Source organism: Podarcis muralis, chromosome 4, assembly GCF_964188315.1.
Source record: "Podarcis muralis chromosome 4, rPodMur119.hap1.1, whole genome shotgun sequence".
NCBI lineage: Eukaryota > Metazoa > Chordata > Lepidosauria > Squamata > Lacertidae > Podarcis > Podarcis muralis.
The window spans coordinates 65,296,210-65,316,674 of NC_135658.1; the positions used below are offsets into that span (position 1 = coordinate 65,296,210).

General features: G+C 38.3%; 1 protein-coding gene across 3 annotated transcripts in view; it reads left to right on the forward strand.

Moving 5' to 3' along the window:
- Window positions 1-17,382, forward strand: part of RPS6KA3 (ribosomal protein S6 kinase A3) — a 42,510-nt gene extending 25,128 nt beyond the window's left edge. For 2 of the 3 annotated variants that reach the window (XM_028727533.2, XM_028727531.2), the window contains 13 exons: window positions 1,276-1,346; window positions 3,578-3,666; window positions 3,765-3,829; window positions 3,920-4,022; window positions 4,630-4,754; window positions 5,858-5,983; window positions 6,363-6,452; window positions 6,663-6,821; window positions 7,326-7,487; window positions 8,212-8,288; window positions 8,985-9,102; window positions 10,177-10,317; window positions 11,436-17,382. In XM_028727533.2, coding sequence (XP_028583366.1) covers window positions 1,276-1,346; window positions 3,578-3,666; window positions 3,765-3,829; window positions 3,920-4,022; window positions 4,630-4,754; window positions 5,858-5,983; window positions 6,363-6,452; window positions 6,663-6,821; window positions 7,326-7,487; window positions 8,212-8,288; window positions 8,985-9,102; window positions 10,177-10,317; window positions 11,436-11,558 — 1,449 coding nt within the window. In that variant the 3' untranslated portion in view covers window positions 11,559-17,382. The remainder of the gene's footprint in view (window positions 1-1,275; window positions 1,347-3,577; window positions 3,667-3,764; window positions 3,830-3,919; window positions 4,023-4,629; window positions 4,755-5,857; window positions 5,984-6,362; window positions 6,453-6,662; window positions 6,822-7,325; window positions 7,488-8,211; window positions 8,289-8,984; window positions 9,103-10,176; window positions 10,318-11,435) is intronic. The other variant, XM_028727532.2, reaches the window with a different exon arrangement.
- The last annotated feature ends 3,083 nt before the right edge of the window (window positions 17,383-20,465 follow it).

Genomic DNA, 20,465 nt, shown 5'->3' on the forward strand with positions numbered 1-20,465 from the left:
TGAGGTGGAGGGCTTAAAAAACACTTTGCACAGCAGGAAAGCCTGCTGGGAGCGCGGGTGGGTGGGTAGCGGAAATAAATGAAGATTGGGGAACGGCAGGTTTTCCCCGCTCTCCATTTTCCAATTTATTGCCCCACCCTACCCTTGTAAGGTTGCGATTTCATAAGTAAAGTGATTTTAAGTTGCAGACCCGCTGTACACTGTTGTCCCTGACTTTTACATTGTTTCTTAGTTGGATGCAATTCAATAATACTTCCTTAATTACATTACAGATAAATTTGTTTGACAGAAATGTTCTGTACTCTTATTTGAAAGTTAACTTTGATGCAGTTTTAAGGGCCACAATTTTAGACTCTGGGTTAAGGAACACCATGGTTAATATTAGTTCTAACATGCTACTTAACCCTAGTTAAGTGGCATGGGAGGCAAGGCTACTAAAAGGAAGCATAAGTTCCTGAGACTTGCTCTCAGTTAGATTAAATAGATCGGTTCTGAGAAACTTAGAACCCAAAATAAGTTAAGATACACCTAATGATTAGAAGAAATATAGAGCAGTAAGCAGCCTTTTTATTGACCCTTACAGAATAAAAGACTTGTTATAACCTACTGATGTACACTTAACTCTGTGGGTGTTAACACAAGCACATTTTTTATATTGGAGAATTGTAGAGTTGGAAGGGACCATGAGGGTCATTTAGCCCAACTTCCTGTAGTGCAGTAATATTTTGCTCAACATGGGGCTCAAAAGCACAACCCGGAGATGAAGAGTCTCATGTTCTACCAACTGAGCTATCAAGAGAGTGGATATTTTTTCATAAATCACATACAAAGTTTGCGTTTGCTCAGATTTAAGACAACAGCAATATTTTCTTACAAGTAGACAAAATGAAAAGTGTGCTTTATTCAAAATAGCAGCCTTTTTTATTTTTAGCTTCAAACGTACATTAGATGTAGAAATGTACAACTAGATACTAGCATCTGAATTAGGTTAACATGCACTGACTGCATCAAAGGTAGATGTGTTAAACTCCTGAAAATGTAAAAAGTTATGCTGCAGAACATTATTATGCAGAGTTATTGGTTGGTATGCACAATTTGTTTTATAAACAAGGTTCTACTAGTTTTGTCAAAGAGAGCAAGGTGGTTGTTGCTGTTATTATTTATTTCCCACCTTTCACCCTAAGGTCCCAGGGTGGGTTACAACAATCAAATGTGATGTTGAAAAGAAATTACCTGGTCTTTTAATATGACTGATGGAAGTTTTACTTTATACAGTTTGAAATGCTCACTGGTACTCTACCTTTCCAAGGGAAAGACAGAAAAGAAACCATGACACTGATTCTCAAGTGAGTACACTCTTATTATACGTATATCTCATCAGGTATTCTACTGGGGATGCCCTCCATGCTGCAATCTCTAATTTCTACTATTCCCTCATTTTATATCCTGACTCCATAATGCATCCTGCTAATGTCCTTTTCCACTCTACTGTCCTTCCTATCAAAAGCTGTAGGGACACTTAATCCAGTACTTCTCTAATACACAATAATGTATTTGCAGTCCCATTATCTCCTTTAAAAGTTACCAAATTATATTCTCCTTGATCTGTTATTATTTTCACCATCCTGAAAATTCTAGTGGAAAAATGTCTTAACGTTCCCTTTTCATTACTACTGTTATAAACCATTTGTCCTTCCGGTGCCTCTCCTGTTTCTGAAACCTATCCTTATCCTTGCATACTGATTTAATTCTAACACTCCTGACAAGTGGGTGAAATTAAGGCTTGCATTGTAGATTATTATCCAGCTACAGTATACCTCTGGTATATTAATGCATTTTTTATTTTTCAATCTGGATACAAAATTTGATACTGTGGAATATACCTATAGCCTAGGTTGGCTGTAGTCATATATCAATATATCAGACTTGGTCATATAATAGATCTATATCTGACTACTATTGTTATACTTCTGAAGCAACTTGAATGTCTTTTGGTCTTTGCTGTGTATATACACTCTCATACTTTCTTGGTCACTATGTCTTAGCTACCACTCCTGTGGTAAAGGCAGAGGATAGTATTCAGCTTTCTTTTACTCAGAGTAGACTCAATGAAATTAGTGGGCCTAAATTAGTCATGTTTGTTAATTTCTATGGGTCTACAGTGAGTAAAATGTGGTTAAATACCACCCAGTACTTTTGCATGGCGCTAGACTTAATTCTCCATAAGGGGTCTGTTTTTTTATAATTTATAAACTTGTATTGTATTTCATATTTAGTCTGTCTGTTCCCCCTCTACTGATATTATCATTTTATTCCACAGTTTATAACTTTGGTTTCTTTAGCCATGATCAGCCTGAATCAAAGACAGATTTTCTGTGTCTATTTTATCCTAAATTATCAAGGCTTGTTTTTGTATATAACTGTCAAAAAAGAATGGCTCTCATTCATGCAGCTGTATAATCTAGAAAGTTTCTGGTTGGAGCAGGGTTGTGTTTTGCTCAACAGTAACCGGTTATGAATCAAATATTTTCAGAAGAATCTGCTGTAACGCGAAGTGGTTAATCATAACATTCCAAGGACATTGTGTGTTTCTAGTTAGTTGAGCTAAAATTAATCAGTGTCTCTTTGCTAGATGCAAACCAATGGAATTCCTGCAGAAACTGTTCCAGGAAATGATTCTCATTTAGTTACAGAAGAACCAGTTAGCCTTTCCCAGTTGGTTTGCAGTAATCCAGGCAGTTTACCTCACTGGTTTCAGGGAACAGGATCAACGGATTAAACAAGAATGTATTCCATCATAGTACCTTTTACATTGAGTGTGGCCTATTAAAGCATTGCTGTAGTTCATAGTGTTCACTCATAGTGTTCCTTTTCTGTTTATGAATTCCAGTTACTGAAATGAAGAGTGGAAAGTACATGTGAAAGTTAGCAGAAGCATGAGTACTGAGGACTGATCTTAGGCGTTCTGTTCTCTTACTAATTCCTCCTTTGGCTTTACTGGCATTGCTATCATGCTAAAAAAAGAGAGAGATTTTTAGGCTGCTGGATATACACAACCCTACCAATGCATGTGAAAAATTAAATTAAGAGAGACCATAGATGGCAATGAAATACAATATTTGTGTTTCCTTTCCATAATTTTCCATTATGTTTCGTTTCTGAAGTTCCAGGATCGCACAGTTGGAATAGGAATTTTTGTGTGGAAGCAATATTTGGACTTTTTTTGTGTGTTTTCACCTACTTTATTTTCAGGCAGGAATGACAGCTAGGAGTTTCCACCCACTTATGCAACAGACTTCCCCTTGTTTCCTTTCCCCTGTCGCCCACCCCCACTTTTCACCTGGTGTACTTTTGAGGATCCTCCAACCCTCTGGAGCAGAATTTGGAGGCACAGGGAAGGCTTCAGGGAGAGGGGAGGAAAGGGGGATGCACCATTGCAGAAGGGGAATGTCCCATTGCAGAAGGGGAAGCCTGCTTGTGCAGCATTTGCTGTTCACCAAGTGTTGAGTTTAAAACAAATGAACGTGGCATTTCCACTATAAACTTTGTATATGGTTAATTTGTTTTTATTGTACAGAGCCAAACTTGGAATGCCTCAGTTTTTAAGTCCAGAGGCTCAGAGTCTTCTCCGAATGCTTTTCAAGAGAAACCCTGCAAACAGATTAGGTAAAGGATTTAATTAAGTTATCTACTACATACTTCAACATTAAGCTAAACAAATCCCTAATATATCTGCTGTTATGTTCATTGCTGACCTCGGATAGGTGCAGGTCCTGATGGAGTTGAGGAAATTAAGAGGCATCCATTTTTCTCCACAATAGACTGGAATGTAAGTACACACAACGGAGTAAAACACACTTACAACATTTCATGTTAATTGTGTTACAGCTTTCTAACGTGTTAAATGTATTTGTCTTAGAAATTGTACAGAAGAGAAATTAATCCACCATTTAAACCAGCAACTGGTAGACCTGAAGACACATTTTATTTTGATCCCGAATTTACAGCAAAAACTCCAAAAGGTAGATATATATACTGTTTTCTCAGGTGGTTTGGGAAAGTTACAGTTTTAATCTTAATCTTAATCACATGCATCATTTTTAACTTTTATGAGTCTAGGGTATACAAATGAAATAAATCAGTCACACAGTTGCTATACATGAGAAACAGGCAAACAACCTCAATTTTGTGTTACTCCCTTGGTTTTGTGTTACCTGACACATAGGTGTCCTTTTAATCTGACTTGAGTATGCAGCAGGTCTTTCTTGCCAAGATCTTGTGTCCTTCATGTTCTACCAAAATCGGTGTTGCATTTGGTTGGGATAGGGAAGATGGCCTTTTCAGTTACCATTCCTGGGACTCAGTTTTTAGATAGAGAGGCCTATCCCTCGCTGTTACCTTCCAGCACGATATGATGACTGGGTTGTTCCATCATGTATTTGACCTGACAACTGACTAAAACGGTACGCCGCTTTTTTAAATATTCCGATCTTTGTTGCCTGTCGTATTGTTGTTTTGTTCTGATCATAATTTGAAATGCAGCTTTTTGTGCAAACCGCCTTAGGCATTTTTGTGAAATATTTCTAGAAGAGGAATATCTTAAAATAAAATAAAATATTTTTTCCCTAGATTCACCTGGTATTCCACCTAGTGCTAATGCTCACCAACTTTTTCGGGGCTTCAGTTTTGTAGCTATTGCAACCGATGATGAAAGTCAAGCAATGCAGACATCTGTTGGGCACTCGATTGTTCAGGTGAATGGTCATTATGAAGTTAACTATTCGCATTGGCTGGTATCTAGGGGCCTGCAAGGAGATCAGATATTGCTTGCACAATATGTATGCACAAGCTGTGCCCAAAGGAGAGATAATCAAGTTTCACATATATCTTATTGAAGGATTTCCACATGCAGAAAATGATGTTTGGAAGTGGATGCATTTCTTCCTCAAGCTGATTATATCACTGGTTTGCATGAGGAAAAAAGTCCTTGCTGTGCAGAAGGCCATGGAAGTATTTCTGTGACATGAATCTCTTTTTGTTTTTGTTATCTGTAGCTTGCTGTATCTCAAGAGCTCAAGCTACTTAATGTCTTGAAGTTTTTTCCACATGCAAAATAAACAAGTAGACTGCTTTTTCTCTCTCATATTCTGTCCTTGTTTTTGGCTCTATCAGTTTAATTTGAATAGCTTTCACTACTTATGTGCTCATAACAGACCAGTTCTACTTTGCATGTGTTATTAAACATTTTATTCGCCTTTGCGTTATGTCCAATTTGAGACATTTTATTCAGAAAATAAAAATTATCAGTTAATAATGCTTTGGGGCACATAACCTTAAACAAGCCTTTGGCAAGCTGGTGTCCTCTAGATACTGTAGTTCAAAACAAATGGAGGTTTGTGAAGGTTGCCTAAAACCATGAATTAGTGTTGTGTGCAGAGGCTACAGTGGAAAACTGTTTAATGGCTTCCATAGAAGCCAGACTATGTAGCAATGGTTTAAAGTTAACTTCTATATTCCAGCTTGTTTGGAAGCGATTAAGCATAGTTCCTAGTTTTGATTGCAGCTTCCTTGCTTGTTGCCCCACACATGTAAAGGAAGGAGCAAATGAACTATATGCTGAACCAAGGGGTAATATGAAAACCAGCCGTTTGTGTCTTTCCACACTATTCAGTGTGTTTGAACATATTATTTACGTTGGAGAAGATGTGAAAATCAGAGTGGAAAATGCTTCCTTTTAAAAGTTCAATATTATTAGTTGTACAAACAATTCATTACTGATAAAGATTTGTTCTAAAATATAAAGATCTAAATTGGATATTTGTAAAGAATGCATTAATTGATTATGTTATTTTGGTAGCAGTTACACAGGAACAGCATTCAGTTTACTGATGGATATGAAGTCAAACAAGATATAGGAGTTGGCTCCTATTCGGTGTGCAAGAGATGTATACATAAAGCAACAAATATGGAATATGCAGTAAAGGTAATTAATTGTTTCAAGCATCCATAATGTTAGCACATTCTCAGTGCACTGAGGTAATTGGGTGACGGAGGCTGAGAAGCACTTTGAGGGCTATAGGTTAAGATGAGGGGAGACTGTTATAGGCTTGTAGTGAGGTGGCTTTGGCAGCTAAAGGAGATTGAGGAACTGGAAAAGCAGAAATCTGCAAACACCCAATTAATGAAAGTGTTATGAGCTTAGAAGGAAAACTGGTTTGAAGAAGGGTGGCTCTTCACACAAAAATGCTGTTTCAAATCCTCTGAGAGACTTAAAACAGTGGTTGTAGGTATGAAACAATATTGACATTGGGAAAACTGAGTTAATAATATAGTTATTGGTTCAAATATGTTTGCTCTTTTAGATAATAGACAAGAGTAAAAGAGATCCCACAGAAGAAATAGAAATCCTACTACGATACGGACAGCATCCAAATATTATTACTCTCAAAGATGTAAGTAGATGATTAGCAGCTTTATTGCAATTCAGGCATAAATATGATGCTTTTGACATGTACAGTATTTAATCTTTCATTAGGAGTCTGCAAATGCACTTGCTGGGTTAGTGGAATGAAGACTTTCAGTGGGTGTACTCAGAGTATGACTAATGTTGAATACAACTCTGTGCACAATTGAGCACTTAAATAATGTGTTACACTTTTCAGGTGTACGATGATGGGAAATGTGTGTACCTGGTAACAGAACTTATGAAAGGAGGAGAGCTGTTGGACAAAATCCTTAGGCAAAAATTTTTTTCAGAAAGAGAAGCCAGTGCTGTTCTACTGACAATAACAAAAACTGTTGAATATCTTCATGCACAAGGAGTAAGTCTGCGTTCTTGAGAGATATATTTAAAATGCACTACCTAGTTAGTACAGTAGATAAGTTATTCCATTGTTACAGCTCTTAAAGCTTTCATTTTATTTTAAATTCTCCCATCTGATCTGTAAGCATTAACTAATTAGATGCTAGTTTGCAATAGTTTGTTAGTTTGTGTAAATAGGAACCCAAGAGCCAGTTCATAACTTTTCAGTAGATATGGTGAATAAGAGCAAGCATACAAGTACCTTATGGATAATTAACTCGTAAGAATGAATACTCGTGTGTGTGTGTGTGTGTGTGTGTGTGTGTGTGTGTGTGTATATATATATATATATATATATATATATATGACCCAAAATGATAGACTATGCTCAATTAATTTATTTTGCAGTAAAGGGATGTTGATATTGGATACATTATATTCTTTTTAAATGTGGAAGGACATACAAAATAAGAATTCCATGCTTTTAATAGAAACAACAGCCATGTTTGTTTGGTTGGTTTAGGTTGTACACAGAGACTTGAAACCTAGCAACATCCTTTATGTTGATGAATCTGGCAATCCGGAATCTATTCGAATTTGTGACTTTGGCTTTGCAAAGCAGCTGAGAGCAGAAAATGGCCTTCTAATGACTCCTTGTTACACAGCAAATTTTGTTGCTCCTGAGGTAACTATCAGTATAGTTCTTTGGTGTGGAGGTGAGAGTGTGCAGTCTTATGACCTGCTTCTGATTCCTTAACTTGGGTAAAGTTACATGTGTCCTGGGCTTCCGTTTTGGCCCTATATATTGGGCTGGGCAAGCCACAGTGCTTTTCAGAGTTAGAGGTAGAACACAAGGCATTCCTGCCCCCTCTTTTTAAGAGTTTTGAGACTGTTGATACATCAAGTGGTGCACAAATGATTTAATGCTTTGTTTACCTCATAGTTATTAAGCAGAAACAATATAGTTCCTCCCCCTTTCAGTGTACTTCTATACTGATGTAGTCTTTTGAGGGTTCTTATTTTACTTGAACAGAATTTTCCTGTTTCATATTTCTTTTTGAAACAGTCCTGTGGTGGCCGTACAGTGGAATTGTCTTCACCCTGTGTGCTTGCTTCAGTGGAGTGACTTTTTAAATAACTCACACATTTTTTCTTAAATGTATAATAGAAGGTGCTCACTCCTTCAATACTTGCACATTTTAGGTAATAATAAATCTGTTCTGGAGGGTCACCCACCCTCTGGAGCAGATGTTGGGTGTGTGCAGGAGACTGTGGGGAAAGAAGAGGGGTAGAAGAAAAACTGTTGATGAGTGGATGCCTGCTTGTGCTGCATTGGATTCCACCCATTTTTCATAACCAAAGGAATTGGCTTTTTCTTCAGAAACTAATGAAAACATTGCTTTCCATAGGTTTTAAAAAGGCAAGGCTATGATGCTGCATGTGACATATGGAGCCTTGGTGTTCTGCTTTATACAATGCTGACTGGGTATGTTTGTAGGTTCTAAATTGGAAATTGTTACATTAATTTGTAAAAGTGGATTAGAGGTTCTTGCAGCTTTTCATCTCAGAATTTCAAAACTAAGTTGATATTCTCTTGTGTCCACAAGGTATTGCCTGTGTATATACTCTGTCCTACTCTGTTACCTTGAGATCTGCTCATGTCCCCTTGCCCCGTTGTTCTGCTGTGCCTTCTTGTTCCTTCTCCCCAGTCATTCATTCATGAGGCAGATAGTGGTGATGAGAGATGAAGCTGCAGGGCTAATAGCAATACTGAATAGGTTTCAGTATTTTCTATATAAAATTAGTAACTTTTTTATTTCTGCCCTGTCCATCTGACTGGGTTGCTCCAGTCACTCTCGGTGGCTTCCAGTGTATACAAAAACATAATAAAACATTAAACGTTACAGGGCTGCCTTCAGATGTATTCTAAAGGTTGTATAGTTACTTATCCCCTTGACATATGATGATGGGAGGGCGTTCCACAGGGTGGGTGCCACTACCGAAAAGCCCCTCTGCTGACTTTCCTAAGTCTGCTGAATTCAGTAAAGATGACAAGCTACTTCCTAACATGAATTTCCCCGTAATATGAATATGCATTACTATTTTAGTGTCATTGCAACTTGTAGTGGCTGGAAGTTAACAAGGAACTCAAAATCTTTGTGATTGTTATTATTATTTTTAGCTACACTCCATTTGCAAATGGTCCTGATGATACTCCAGAAGAAATTTTGGCACGGATAGGCAGTGGAAAGTTCTCTCTCAGTGGTGGATACTGGAATTCTGTTTCAGATACAGCAAAGGTAGCATATATGTTCTATCCGTTGTATGTTAGATGTGTTTTTGTATAACGTTTCATGGCGACATCTGAAATAGTCAACAATTTATTGTTTAACCAACTAGGTGATTATAAGACTACATCACTGTAGATAATCAAAGTTGAGCATTTAAGTAAAATTAAGTCCATGATAAAAGAAACGAGGCGAATGGGCATCCCTTGCATTAGATCTAGAGAGAGATCAGCAGAACTCTGCTCCTGAAACAGCACTTTCTTGACTCCTGCAACCCCTTGAAAGCCACTGTTGAGAGTCTAGCATTCCTCTGGAATGATATGTGATGGTACATGAGACTGAGGTCAGAAGACACAATTTGTTTCCTCCCTTTAAGTCACTTATTTGGAAGTAAATGCACACACTTGGAAGTACACAGCTGCAAGAATTGGGGGAGCACTCTTCCAAGATTAGGAAAATGTAGGCTTTTCACAGGAATTGTCTTCAGCTGAATAGAACTTAATGAGGATGGAGGTACTTGCAATCAGGGTAAAGATATGAGGCAGTAGACAGATGCACTGATGCCTTATCTGCAGATGCAGAAGGTGGGGGAGAGGAGGAGCTAAGCAAAAAGGGACCAAGCTTGCTGAAAACAGAAGATGCTCTCAGCCCTGCCACCCACTCAGTTACAGACCATGCTTAGGATATTTGGGGGGCATGTCACTAATCTTACAATCTTATAAATTATAAATGAATATGCATTTCCTTCCAGTGATAGAAGTTGCAGACTATGTCTTTAAAATGTGATGGACAACTTAAACAAACAAACCACCATTGGAACTCTAGTATGTTGCTGAATGGTGATTTATTTAAATTAATATCCTCCAGATGTTTTTAAGAAGTCTCTCTGTATTCCTGCTCCTCTTTCTTGATAACAGACCTTTATCCCTATAGCATTTGAAAATATATTTGGAAATATGAGAAATGAATAATCTGAAACATTTTTATCTGAGTGGATGTAGTTTTGTGAGATTCAAAATCTTAGATTTGTTGCATATTTTAAGCCTTAAAACGCATGCCTAATTAGTTCTGTTATATTATTAATAGGACTTGGTTTCAAAAATGCTTCATGTTGACCCTCATCAGAGGTTGACTGCTGCCCAGGTCTTGAGACATCCATGGATTGTCCACTGTGACCAGTTGCCTCAGTTCCAGCTAAACAGGCAAGATGCTCCACATCTTGTGAAGGTAAAAACACGCATTTGTATAACTGTGTTTTTTTTCCCATCTTCCCTCCCCCCCCTTTAAATTTGCAATCTGCCTGCACATCCTTCCATTTTCCCAAGTACCCTGTCACTGGCTGCACTTCCATTCCATAGAGTGTCCCATTACTATTCCTACCCCTTGCCCCATTAAACTGCAGTTTCTACTTCCGTTTTGTTGTTTGTGCCTGCTAGATTTTCTGAAGCTACATACCACTTGCAGCACTGATTTGCTGAAATTCTGTAATAGTACAGTGGTGCCCCGCAAGACGAATGCCTCGCAAGACGGAAAACCCGCTAGACGAAAGGGTTTTCCGTTTTGTAGGTGCTTCGCAAAATGAATTTCCTATGGGCTTGCTTCGCAAGACGAAAATGTCTTGCGAGTTCCTGCAGGGTTCCCCCCCCCCTTTCCCCAAGCCGCTAAGCCGCTGATCAGCTGATCACTGAGCCGCTAAGCCGCTGATCAGCTGATCCGCTAAGCCGCTAATAGCGCTAAGCCGCTAAGCCGCTAATGGGTTTGCTTCGCAAGACGAAAAAACCGCAAGACGAAGAGACTCGCGGAATGGATTCTTTTCGTCTTGCGAGGCACCGCTGTACTTCCATCACTGGGGAAACAAACCGTTAACTGTTAAACAGGGACTCCCTTCTCTATAGCTTAAATCACAATTCAGTTATAGATGTCTGTGGATTCAGTAACAATGTAAAAATGTACCTAGTTTGTATTATTCTATTTGTCACCAGCTCTGGCCTGCAGGATCAAAATGTAAAAATGCACAATAGAATACGGAAGATGGAGTGATTAGAGAGTCCTTCTCCCTAGGCTTATAATCTAAAAGACACAAAGGAAAAGGAATTGGTAGCGGGGGAAAGAAAACTCAAGTCACTATATCCCCAGACACTGTGGGCAATGTGAACCAAAATGACACAAAATAAATCTAGAGCTGTGCAAACGACGCTTCAGTGTTAAAAAAAAGTTGGATTTGTGAAGAGTGGGTCAACTTGCACATTATAATGTGCTGCTTGTTTAAACTAAAAATAGCCCCTAATCACTTTTATTGATTTTGAATCACATTACAATTATTTTTTCAACCTTTTTATTTTTAGGGTGCCATGGCTGCTACATACTCAGCATTGAACCGCAATCAGTCGCCAGTTTTAGAGCCAGTGGGCCGTTCTACCCTTGCTCAGCGAAGAGGAGTCAAAAAAATTACCTCAACTGCCCTGTGAAGTGACCTTAGTTGAAAAATGTGGTACCATAATACGATGATAGCACAAATCATGGCAACAGGTAGCACATATCCAAGATACCTGCAAGCACACTGTTCCAGCTGGTACCTATTATGCTGCTGCTCCTGCTTTCATCTGTTCTTGCTTTAAACTATCAGTGGCAAAATATTGCCCTTCAGATGGAATATAAAGTGGAATCAATGGGATATGAACTATTCATGGAGATAGTAGAATTCCATACACCTGTCACATTAAATACACTGAATGAAGCACTCTCTCCCCATACAGCATTATTTTTATAGGGAATATTTTTACTCCCTTTAAAATATTCTTCGTTACATGTATGGATGGACAGTTTATGTTAAGCACTTAGCTTAAACAGTATGTTTATATTAGCACTGTATTATTTGTGCCATCCAGCATTTTATATGTTTTTATAAACTTTTCATAAGCAGTACATTTCTGTACTGTTTCCTTTTACATGCCTTCTATTTAGACTAATTGAATTTGACAATTACGTTTGATTAAATGGTTAATCAATATGGTTAACATCTCTAAAGCAGCTTGACTGTTAAACAGCTATTGAATGTAATTCTGTGAATGTGTTTTGTGTATGTCTCTCCACAGACATATGGTTAGAAGTCATGGGAATCCAGAGCTGTTGACGGATTTAATGGCACATTAGGTTTCTCACCATCAGACATGTGGAATCAAATCTGTATTGACATGAAAAAGCAACTGTGTATCTCCAGTGTGCATGTCCTTTTTGTGGACATTGGACACCATGGCAAAATAGTTTAACCAGTTTTGTTGTGTTTAGTTGTAATTGGTCATCTAAAACCCAAAACTTTGCTGCTTCAAGAGTAGGGATAACTCTTTCACAGAGCTAAACTGAAATAGGGTGGGAAATGGAACATTTAAAGCTAAAGCAGTGCATTATCTATTAATGAGCATGCCAGCAAAAGGGGAAAAAAGTCAGGAAATTACAGTTAGGAGGTTGGCTGAACTTGGGCTATTTTCAGCTTGCAATCCAAAGCAGAATGGCATTTGAGTTGAATGGGGATGTGCCCAGTGTCTTCAGTCTTTCCTAGTGGCTCTGCTATTAGCCTTGGACTTTTGGTCATTGCTAGTCAATCAGCTGGCCAGCTAAGGCTACAAACCTAACCACACATAACTAATGACTAAGCCTGAAGACTACAGTGGAGCCTGGACTTTGTTTTTATTATTTTAATGAGAAAGTGGGGAAAGGTCTGTGTTCCCAGCTTGTTTGAATTGTCTTGGAGTACTTGTTTTCTGGGAAATATTGAAGTTGTATTTACTAAAAAGTTTGATATGTTGAAGTACAGCATAATTTTGACGGATCATCCCAGAGTTCTGCCAAAGATTTTTTTTTATTTAATAGCAATGTTACTGAGTTTTGAAACAATTTAGTCCTAATTCAGTGTGTTAAACAAAATAGCAGCAAGATAGGCAGTGAGTAGTAGTTTTCTTGGGTCTTACAAATGCTTACCTTTTCTAAGGTCACTCAGCCCCATATAGTATTCTTAGTCTTCCTCTTGTAGTAACTTCTAGTGCTTTGCATTATGCCTTGCCTTACAAACTCATGCAATTCCTTTGGTTTTGTTGTTTCAGGTTATTTTATTTTTTATTTATAAATAGTATTTCGAAAGCATGCTTTTTCTTTCCTTCCACATCAGACTAGTCTGCAAATCAAGCCTGTGCTTAGAAGCTGCTAATCTAGCCACCCAGAGGCCTTTAATTTACTATCTCTTTTTTTGTTGTATTTTGAAATCCAGTTTTCTTCTGTTATGTTTGGAAATCTTTTTAATAATTAGACAAGTTGCCAGCAATTTTCTTTGCAGCAACAAATCCAAAATTTCTCATCCCCTCTGTCCTCAATCTCATAGTTAAAGAGACAATTGTTACTCAATGACATTTCATATAGATGTGGTAGAACTAAAATATCTGGGCAGTGAACATCCCTTATTCTTCATTCATGTGATTTGGAGTGTTCTGTGCAAAGAATGAGCCAGCTACCTTTTCTAGTTGGGTTTCCTGAATATTGTTTCTGACGTATTGATCTAATATTGTGGATTCAGAGTATCAGCATAGGAATTGGTGCTGGGGGGCTGCAGGGGGAATCGGCAGAAATCTCCCTGTCCTCCTGTGTAAGCCTCTGCTGTTTCTCAGACCCCTTTTTAAGTGGAAAGGCAATACTGGACCCAAACATCTTATGCTTCTTTTACTCTATTTTTAATCAGATATTTTCAATAGGCTGCTATTTTAGCTCTCTGGTCCTTCGTGTATTTCATTCTTAACTAGAGTAGTCCTCAACTACTAGTTGATCAGCACAATAATACCTCTGAAGCACTTACGACGCAATTCATAACAGTTTAATCAGACATTCCATTTGTGTCTCTGGACTTGTGAAGAGACAAGCTAAAAAAACTCAGCATTTTTTTTTAAATACTCCCTGTTTCCCACAAATAACTTAAATCAACTCAAAGGAAGGAAGCATATCATTTCCATGGTCAAGCTTATTCAATCTTGTCATAGATGGGCTAGCTTAAGTTGTAACATAGCTATCATATCTTAAATTTGATAAGGATGCTAAAATGCTTGCAGCTATTAGCTAAAATCCAGTATTTTGGCAAATCATTTAAAAATAATTCAATAGCAACGTAAGAGATATCAATAATGGTATAGGGCCTTGTTCTCCTTGGCATTAACAAACAGTTGCCTTGGGAAACTGAACTGATTTCTTGCAATAACTTGGGCTTTCTACCTGTGATCTCAAATTAGTTAACACATTTCACGAACCTGTAGGAAACTGTTCTAGTCTCGTGCAAAGAAAGACCTCTTTCAGGGATTGCTTTGTCATTGAGGGTTTCTTTATCAGATGCTTTAAAGATGCTTGTCTTTTTGCATTTGCGTTAGATCTATTCATAAGTCATCATTTTGCTTTGGTAGCTTTGCTCTTGAGAAAGAGGCACGTCTTAATTTAAATCATTCCCTTAATGTTATGTTTACAAAATAACTTTGCACAGTTGGATTCAAGTATATCCAGTCTTGCATTGTTCGCTTGGGCTTTGCGACATCCAGCTTCTCATCCGGGGCCACTTAGGCTGCAACCCCATTTACTAGAAAGTAAGCCCTGATCAATATAATAGGATTTATTTCTGAGTAAATATGCAACAGAATTGCACTGTAAATCTTAAAATGTTACTCTTGAGTGAAAACTCACCTGACCCTAGAAAAATGTGAACTACTTTAGGCTAGTGTTGGTTACTATGTCTCCCTAGAGTGAAATTCAGTTGTTCATCCTAGCATTGCTGCTCCAGCAGAACTTTTCCACTAATGAAGGAAGAACAATGGGGATTATTTGTTGATTTCCCACTCCTCCTCTTCTCCAGAACTAATTTTCAGGGGCACTGAGGGCCATAGGCAGGACAGGGAATCCCAAAAAAATACCTCCCCTCTTCCTCTGTTAGCAGGTGCCACCTTGTTAGCAGGTGCCACCTCACAGTCCTTGCGCCTTGTGTAGGGGCAGCAATTAGTTAGTCCCTAGTTACTAACTTACACCCTTTTTCTTATACAAGCACTCCTTCCTCTACCTAAACTCTGCTTTATAACAAGTTAGCTTTCTGGACAACACTCTACAGCAATAATGTTGGCTTGTTTCAAACAAGACACATCCATATCCAAATCCAGAATTTTTTTACTGTCTACATTCAGCTTTTCTTTGCTGTGTAGCAATGTATTCATATGGGAATGGGAAATGGTTTCAGTGTTGCACTGACTGTCTCATACTCACAGGAGAATCAGGATCCTGCAAAAAAGATGTATAGGTGCACATGATTCAGAAGATAAGTTGTACTGCTTCAATTCTGGCTTTTTCTGAATACTTCAGGCAGTGATCAGGGAGGCTCATTTTCATTTTCTGTAAAGAAGTCCCTCAACTAACGGAAACATATTTAAATTTAACCATTGATTTGGTTGGCCTTATTTTACACGTGGATATGCTCACCCCAGCTCAGTTATATGCTAGAAACTATTTAACACCAAGTAATTTTACAGTTCCTCTAGTGCTCACAAACCTGTCCCCTTTAGCGCTATTTCTTAGTAGGCTGATTTCTTAAAAGATTTTAAACCAAAGGATAAAATTTGCAACTACTGTAAAATATAACTGCAAACTCATGTTACTTTTTATATCAGAGAGGAACCACCAGTCTACTGCTGTTGCTTTCTGTCTGTTGCTTAAAATATTGGTATCAACAGTGCAGTTATCACTGAAGCCCCCCAAATATTCAAGAAATCATGCGTTTACTAAATTTGATTGAATTGTCAAACTAGTTGCTTTAAAGTAGATTCTGTGATGGATGGCAAAAGGCAAACTCATTTAAAGTGTTTAGGACTGTTGACTTACCCAAGATTTTTGGAGGGTAAGTTTGAAAAAAATTATTCACAATAAAATAGCCCAACTCAGTCCTTTAATCCTTTCAGTGATGATCACCTGCATAGTCACTTGGCTAGAACATGGTGCTGAAAAACCCTTTCACTGGTCTTCACTTGCTCACATTTTCCCTTCCACAAAGTTAATATTCCCTGTGTATTCATAACTGTGGTAAGAGAAATAAATATGCCTACTTAGATTCAGAATTGGCACCTTTGAAACCACTTTAAAATGTCAGGACCCTTAAGACACTCATATGAATGTAAGGAAGTTACATTTTCATTACTCTCAATATATAAACTGGATATTCTGAATTTATTGCTACGCGATAGAGAGGTGGCAATAATTTGTCAGCTTAATTTATAGCTCTGGTAATATGAAGCAGCTTTCCAAGGCCCAACAAGCCACCCTGTGACAAGATGTCAAACCGCAGGATTTTCCTCAAATACGCACTGTACTGGTTTTATGACATCTCAAAAGTACTCTTTACTGTATTTTCTTTTCCCTACAAGTATGATATGGAAAGAAAGAAAGGGCTTGAGAACTGCAGTTGGATGTCCAGCAAAACAAAATAAATTAGTAGTTATGTTCTCAATATCCGAGCAGGAGAAAACTGAGATTTCTTACAATCATTCTTGTTAGATTAGCTGTCTGTCAAGACCAAGCAAGCAAAGTATTTAAAATTGATTTTTAAATACAGAATCAGGGCATAAGGAAATAATTGTATGTAGTTTTGTTGTAGTAAATGTAGTAGATGAACTGAAGCATTGCTTTTCTGGTAATGGAAAGGAAGGCTTTTGTTCAGAGGCATGTGAATCCTTGGTAAGCAGTAATGAATGGCTTTTAACTCATGAAAGTGATGTATATGATTAGCTTTATCTTTATACTTCTGACCTAGGGAAAGTGCACTCATGAGGGATGTAATTATTTTAACAGTTTTAGTGAAGGGAGGGGGAATCTACATAAGAGATTTTTTTTTAATATCAGAAAATATTTTTCTACAGTTATGTACAATCATTCTTTATATTGACTTCTTCAGCATGGCATGCAAGTCTAAGGTACAACAAAAGGACCTGGCTGTATTGTACCTTTAGAGTAGAAAATTAAAATAGCATCTGTTGGATGCTTTTGTTAGCATCATAGAACTGAAGTGCTGATAAGGAGACTAAAGGACTGATAACTTCTGATGGTTTTATTGAGAGCTATGTATGTTTTCAAAAAATACTGTATATGTGTAATCGGAAATGTTCCAGATATAACCACAGATGAGCCTTGAAAGATAGATACAATTGCTTGTATCCTTGTCAAAGGGCAGGTTTTGTAGTCTTCAAAAGAAATTGAATTTATACAGCAAATAAACTTTCAAAGATATATTAATGTGTGCGTTTCAAGTAATCTGCCACTTCTCTCATTACAAAACAAGTATTATTCATTAGTTGTATGATTCTTAGCTTGTTCACATTATGTTGTATGGAATAGAGTCTCCTCTGTGCTCTGAAGCCTATTGTGCATGCCTGAATAAGTAGCAGAGGTGCCCACAAATAATAGTTGGCAAACATGCCAAACTAACCCTTTTAGACTCCTGTAGTAAATGAAGAATTTCTAGAGCAGGCAGAAGCTGGGTTAGAGACTTGCATGGCCTTCACGTCCAAAGTCCAGCATAACCTAGTTTCTCCTACCCCTCTTCAGAAACTGCATATGATTATGCTGGCCTCTGGAGCAGGCTTCTTCTTGCACCAAAGCTTTGTGTAACCAACGAGAAACTCCCTACTGCAGCCAATCCCAGTGGAACTTGGTTCGACTGTCAGGGAGACCCACTTGCAAAGGAGCAATTAGAAGATTTAGGGAAGCTCCAGCTCATGGGCCCTCCTGCCAAATGAAAACCTGGAGGGAGAATAAAATTCCATGAGCAAATGGGAGATCCATTCATCTGATCAGCAAGTATCAATGATCCTGACCCACCTAAAGATTCACAGGGTTTTCATTTGCTGGTAAGTTTTATATACTTGTTTAAATAACCTTTGTCTTCCAAAATGCCAGTTTTTAAGAAGTCAAATGTTTAACTTCATTGGTCTGAAATCTCCCATACAACCTCCCTCCCTGTGCTGCATATTCTGGCATGGAACATACCAAGAAAAAAACATAAACACCACACAATTCAGTTGTTGATAAGTGTATTCATAGCTGCGTGGAGTCCCATCCACAGGGAAACTGGGGTGTGGGGTGGCACACTACATACTGTTAACACTGGTATGCTAAATTAGGCCTCTACAGTGACACTGGATTTCTGATGCCCTTGCCTCAACAAACCAGTCAACTGCTCTTTGCTGCTGCAAACTGATGAAGCTATAATTTAGAACTGTGGCTTTCAAATTCTGAGCTAGAGAACAGGAGTTCTTTGAACTTATCAGATCTTCAATAAGATAATAGTGGATAAGCTTCCCTGAAAGGCAGTTTGCCAGTCCATAGCAATCTGCCTCTGTGATCTGCAACTACAGGATAAGAGTTCAGTATATTCTATTTAGAGCAGGGGAAGTTAATGTGGTGCCTCCAGATGTTGCTAGAGTAGAAGAAACACCATGGTACACCTGCATCAGCACAACTGGACTCCTTCATTTGCCCCATCTGCAACAAAAAGTGTCTGCAACAAAAACGTGTCTTCTCCGTATTGGTCTCTACAGCCACAGTAGGTGCTGCAACTCTCGCAATGGTTTGACTTGATCCCTGAAGGCGCACACTTCCATAGTCTCCAGGATGCCAACCAGGATTCTCATCTTTCTTGACATTTTGCCATGTTGGCTGGGGATGATGGGAACTGGAGCCCAACAATGTGCGAAAGGTCACAGGGATCTCACCTCTGATGTTCTCAGTTGTATATTGGACCTAATCATTGCCCTATAGACCTAGTACTGTGTACAGAATGGCTTTAGAAAAGGTCCCTAAATCTTTTCTTAGACACAAGATTCATTGGACAAGATAAAAGTTCTCTAAAATATACCATAACTTCTCTTTTTCAAGGTCTGATGAAAAACCCCAGTCTATAAACATTTGCCCAACAAATCAGCTGGACAAGAGTAATTGAATTTGAAAATGACTGATCTAGGCTGACAGAGCTATGTTTATTTTTCTCACTGTCCACAAATTAGCATTATATCTAAAAGAAAGGTCAAAATCCAGAGTTGGGACAATACATTTATTAGGATCAATCAAATTAAAAAATAAGATAGCAAGCTTTCTTCAGAACACTCCAATTGTCAGGCAAAGGGGGGGGGGGAGAAGGAAAGCTGCCCTGTGGTTGAAAAAATATAATCTGCATTAAATAGAGCACAGAAGATAGAGTTAGGGCCAGATGTTACTGTATTTACTTGCATTTAATGTTCATCTTTTTTGGCCAAATTACATTGCCAAAAATTAAGGTACACATTAGATTTGATGGCACATTTACATTCACCAGCAAATCCTCTTTTTTTGGTTTCAAGGTTCTGAAAATTGAGGTGCGCATTAGATTTGATGGTGCATTAGACTTGAGTGAATACGGTATATTTGCTCTGTATCTGTGTCCTTCAGTGCACAGTGGAATATCATTTGCCATTGCTGGATCCCTATCTGCAATGGCACAGTAGCAGGAAGGTGGAAGCTCCCATTGAAGTGAATGGGATATTTCCCCCTTTATACTAATTTCTCGTAGGCGCTATGGTCTAAACCACTGAGCCTCTTGGGCCTGCCGATCAGGTTGGAGGTTCAAATCCCCATGACAAGGTGAGCTCCTGTTGCTCGGTCCCAGCTCCTGCCAACCTAGCAGTTTGAAAGCACGCCAAAAAGTGCAAGTAGATAAATAGGTGGCTAAGGCTGGACTTAACTGTCAGGATTTTACCTTTTTTTACTAATTTCTAGCATGGGGCCTTGATCCTTATTGGGAGCATAGTGGAAGACAAAATATTAAAGTACCCCTACTCAGAATGCTAGATTAATTAAGATTAACTCCCTTTGGCAAATTGATTTTAGAAACACCTATGGGCACAGATGTGGAGCTAACAAACCTAGTTTGGTCCTTAACTGCATTAGCTTTAACTCAAGGCAGTAAAGTCCTATACTGTATTCAGATGGTAAAAAATGATTTACGGTACCATCTGAATATAGGACTTACCAAGTTCTTTCCAGCCATTATGTATTTGGCTTTTTGGCTTCTCTCATCCTATTGTTCCATAGAATCCTATGGAAGGGAAGGGACCCTGAGAATCATCTAGTCCAACCCCCTGCCATGCAGGAATCTCAAATAAATCATAACAGAATCATAGAATTGTACATCACTTAAAATTAAACCCCTTCTTCACTGATTTAAGCCCCACTACATTTCTCTTTAATCTTAAAAAGCCATGGCTGGTGAGTGACGCGGGGCCGGATCAATATGGCACAGGAGCCTCAGAAAAACTGAAAAGAAGTACAGCCATTAA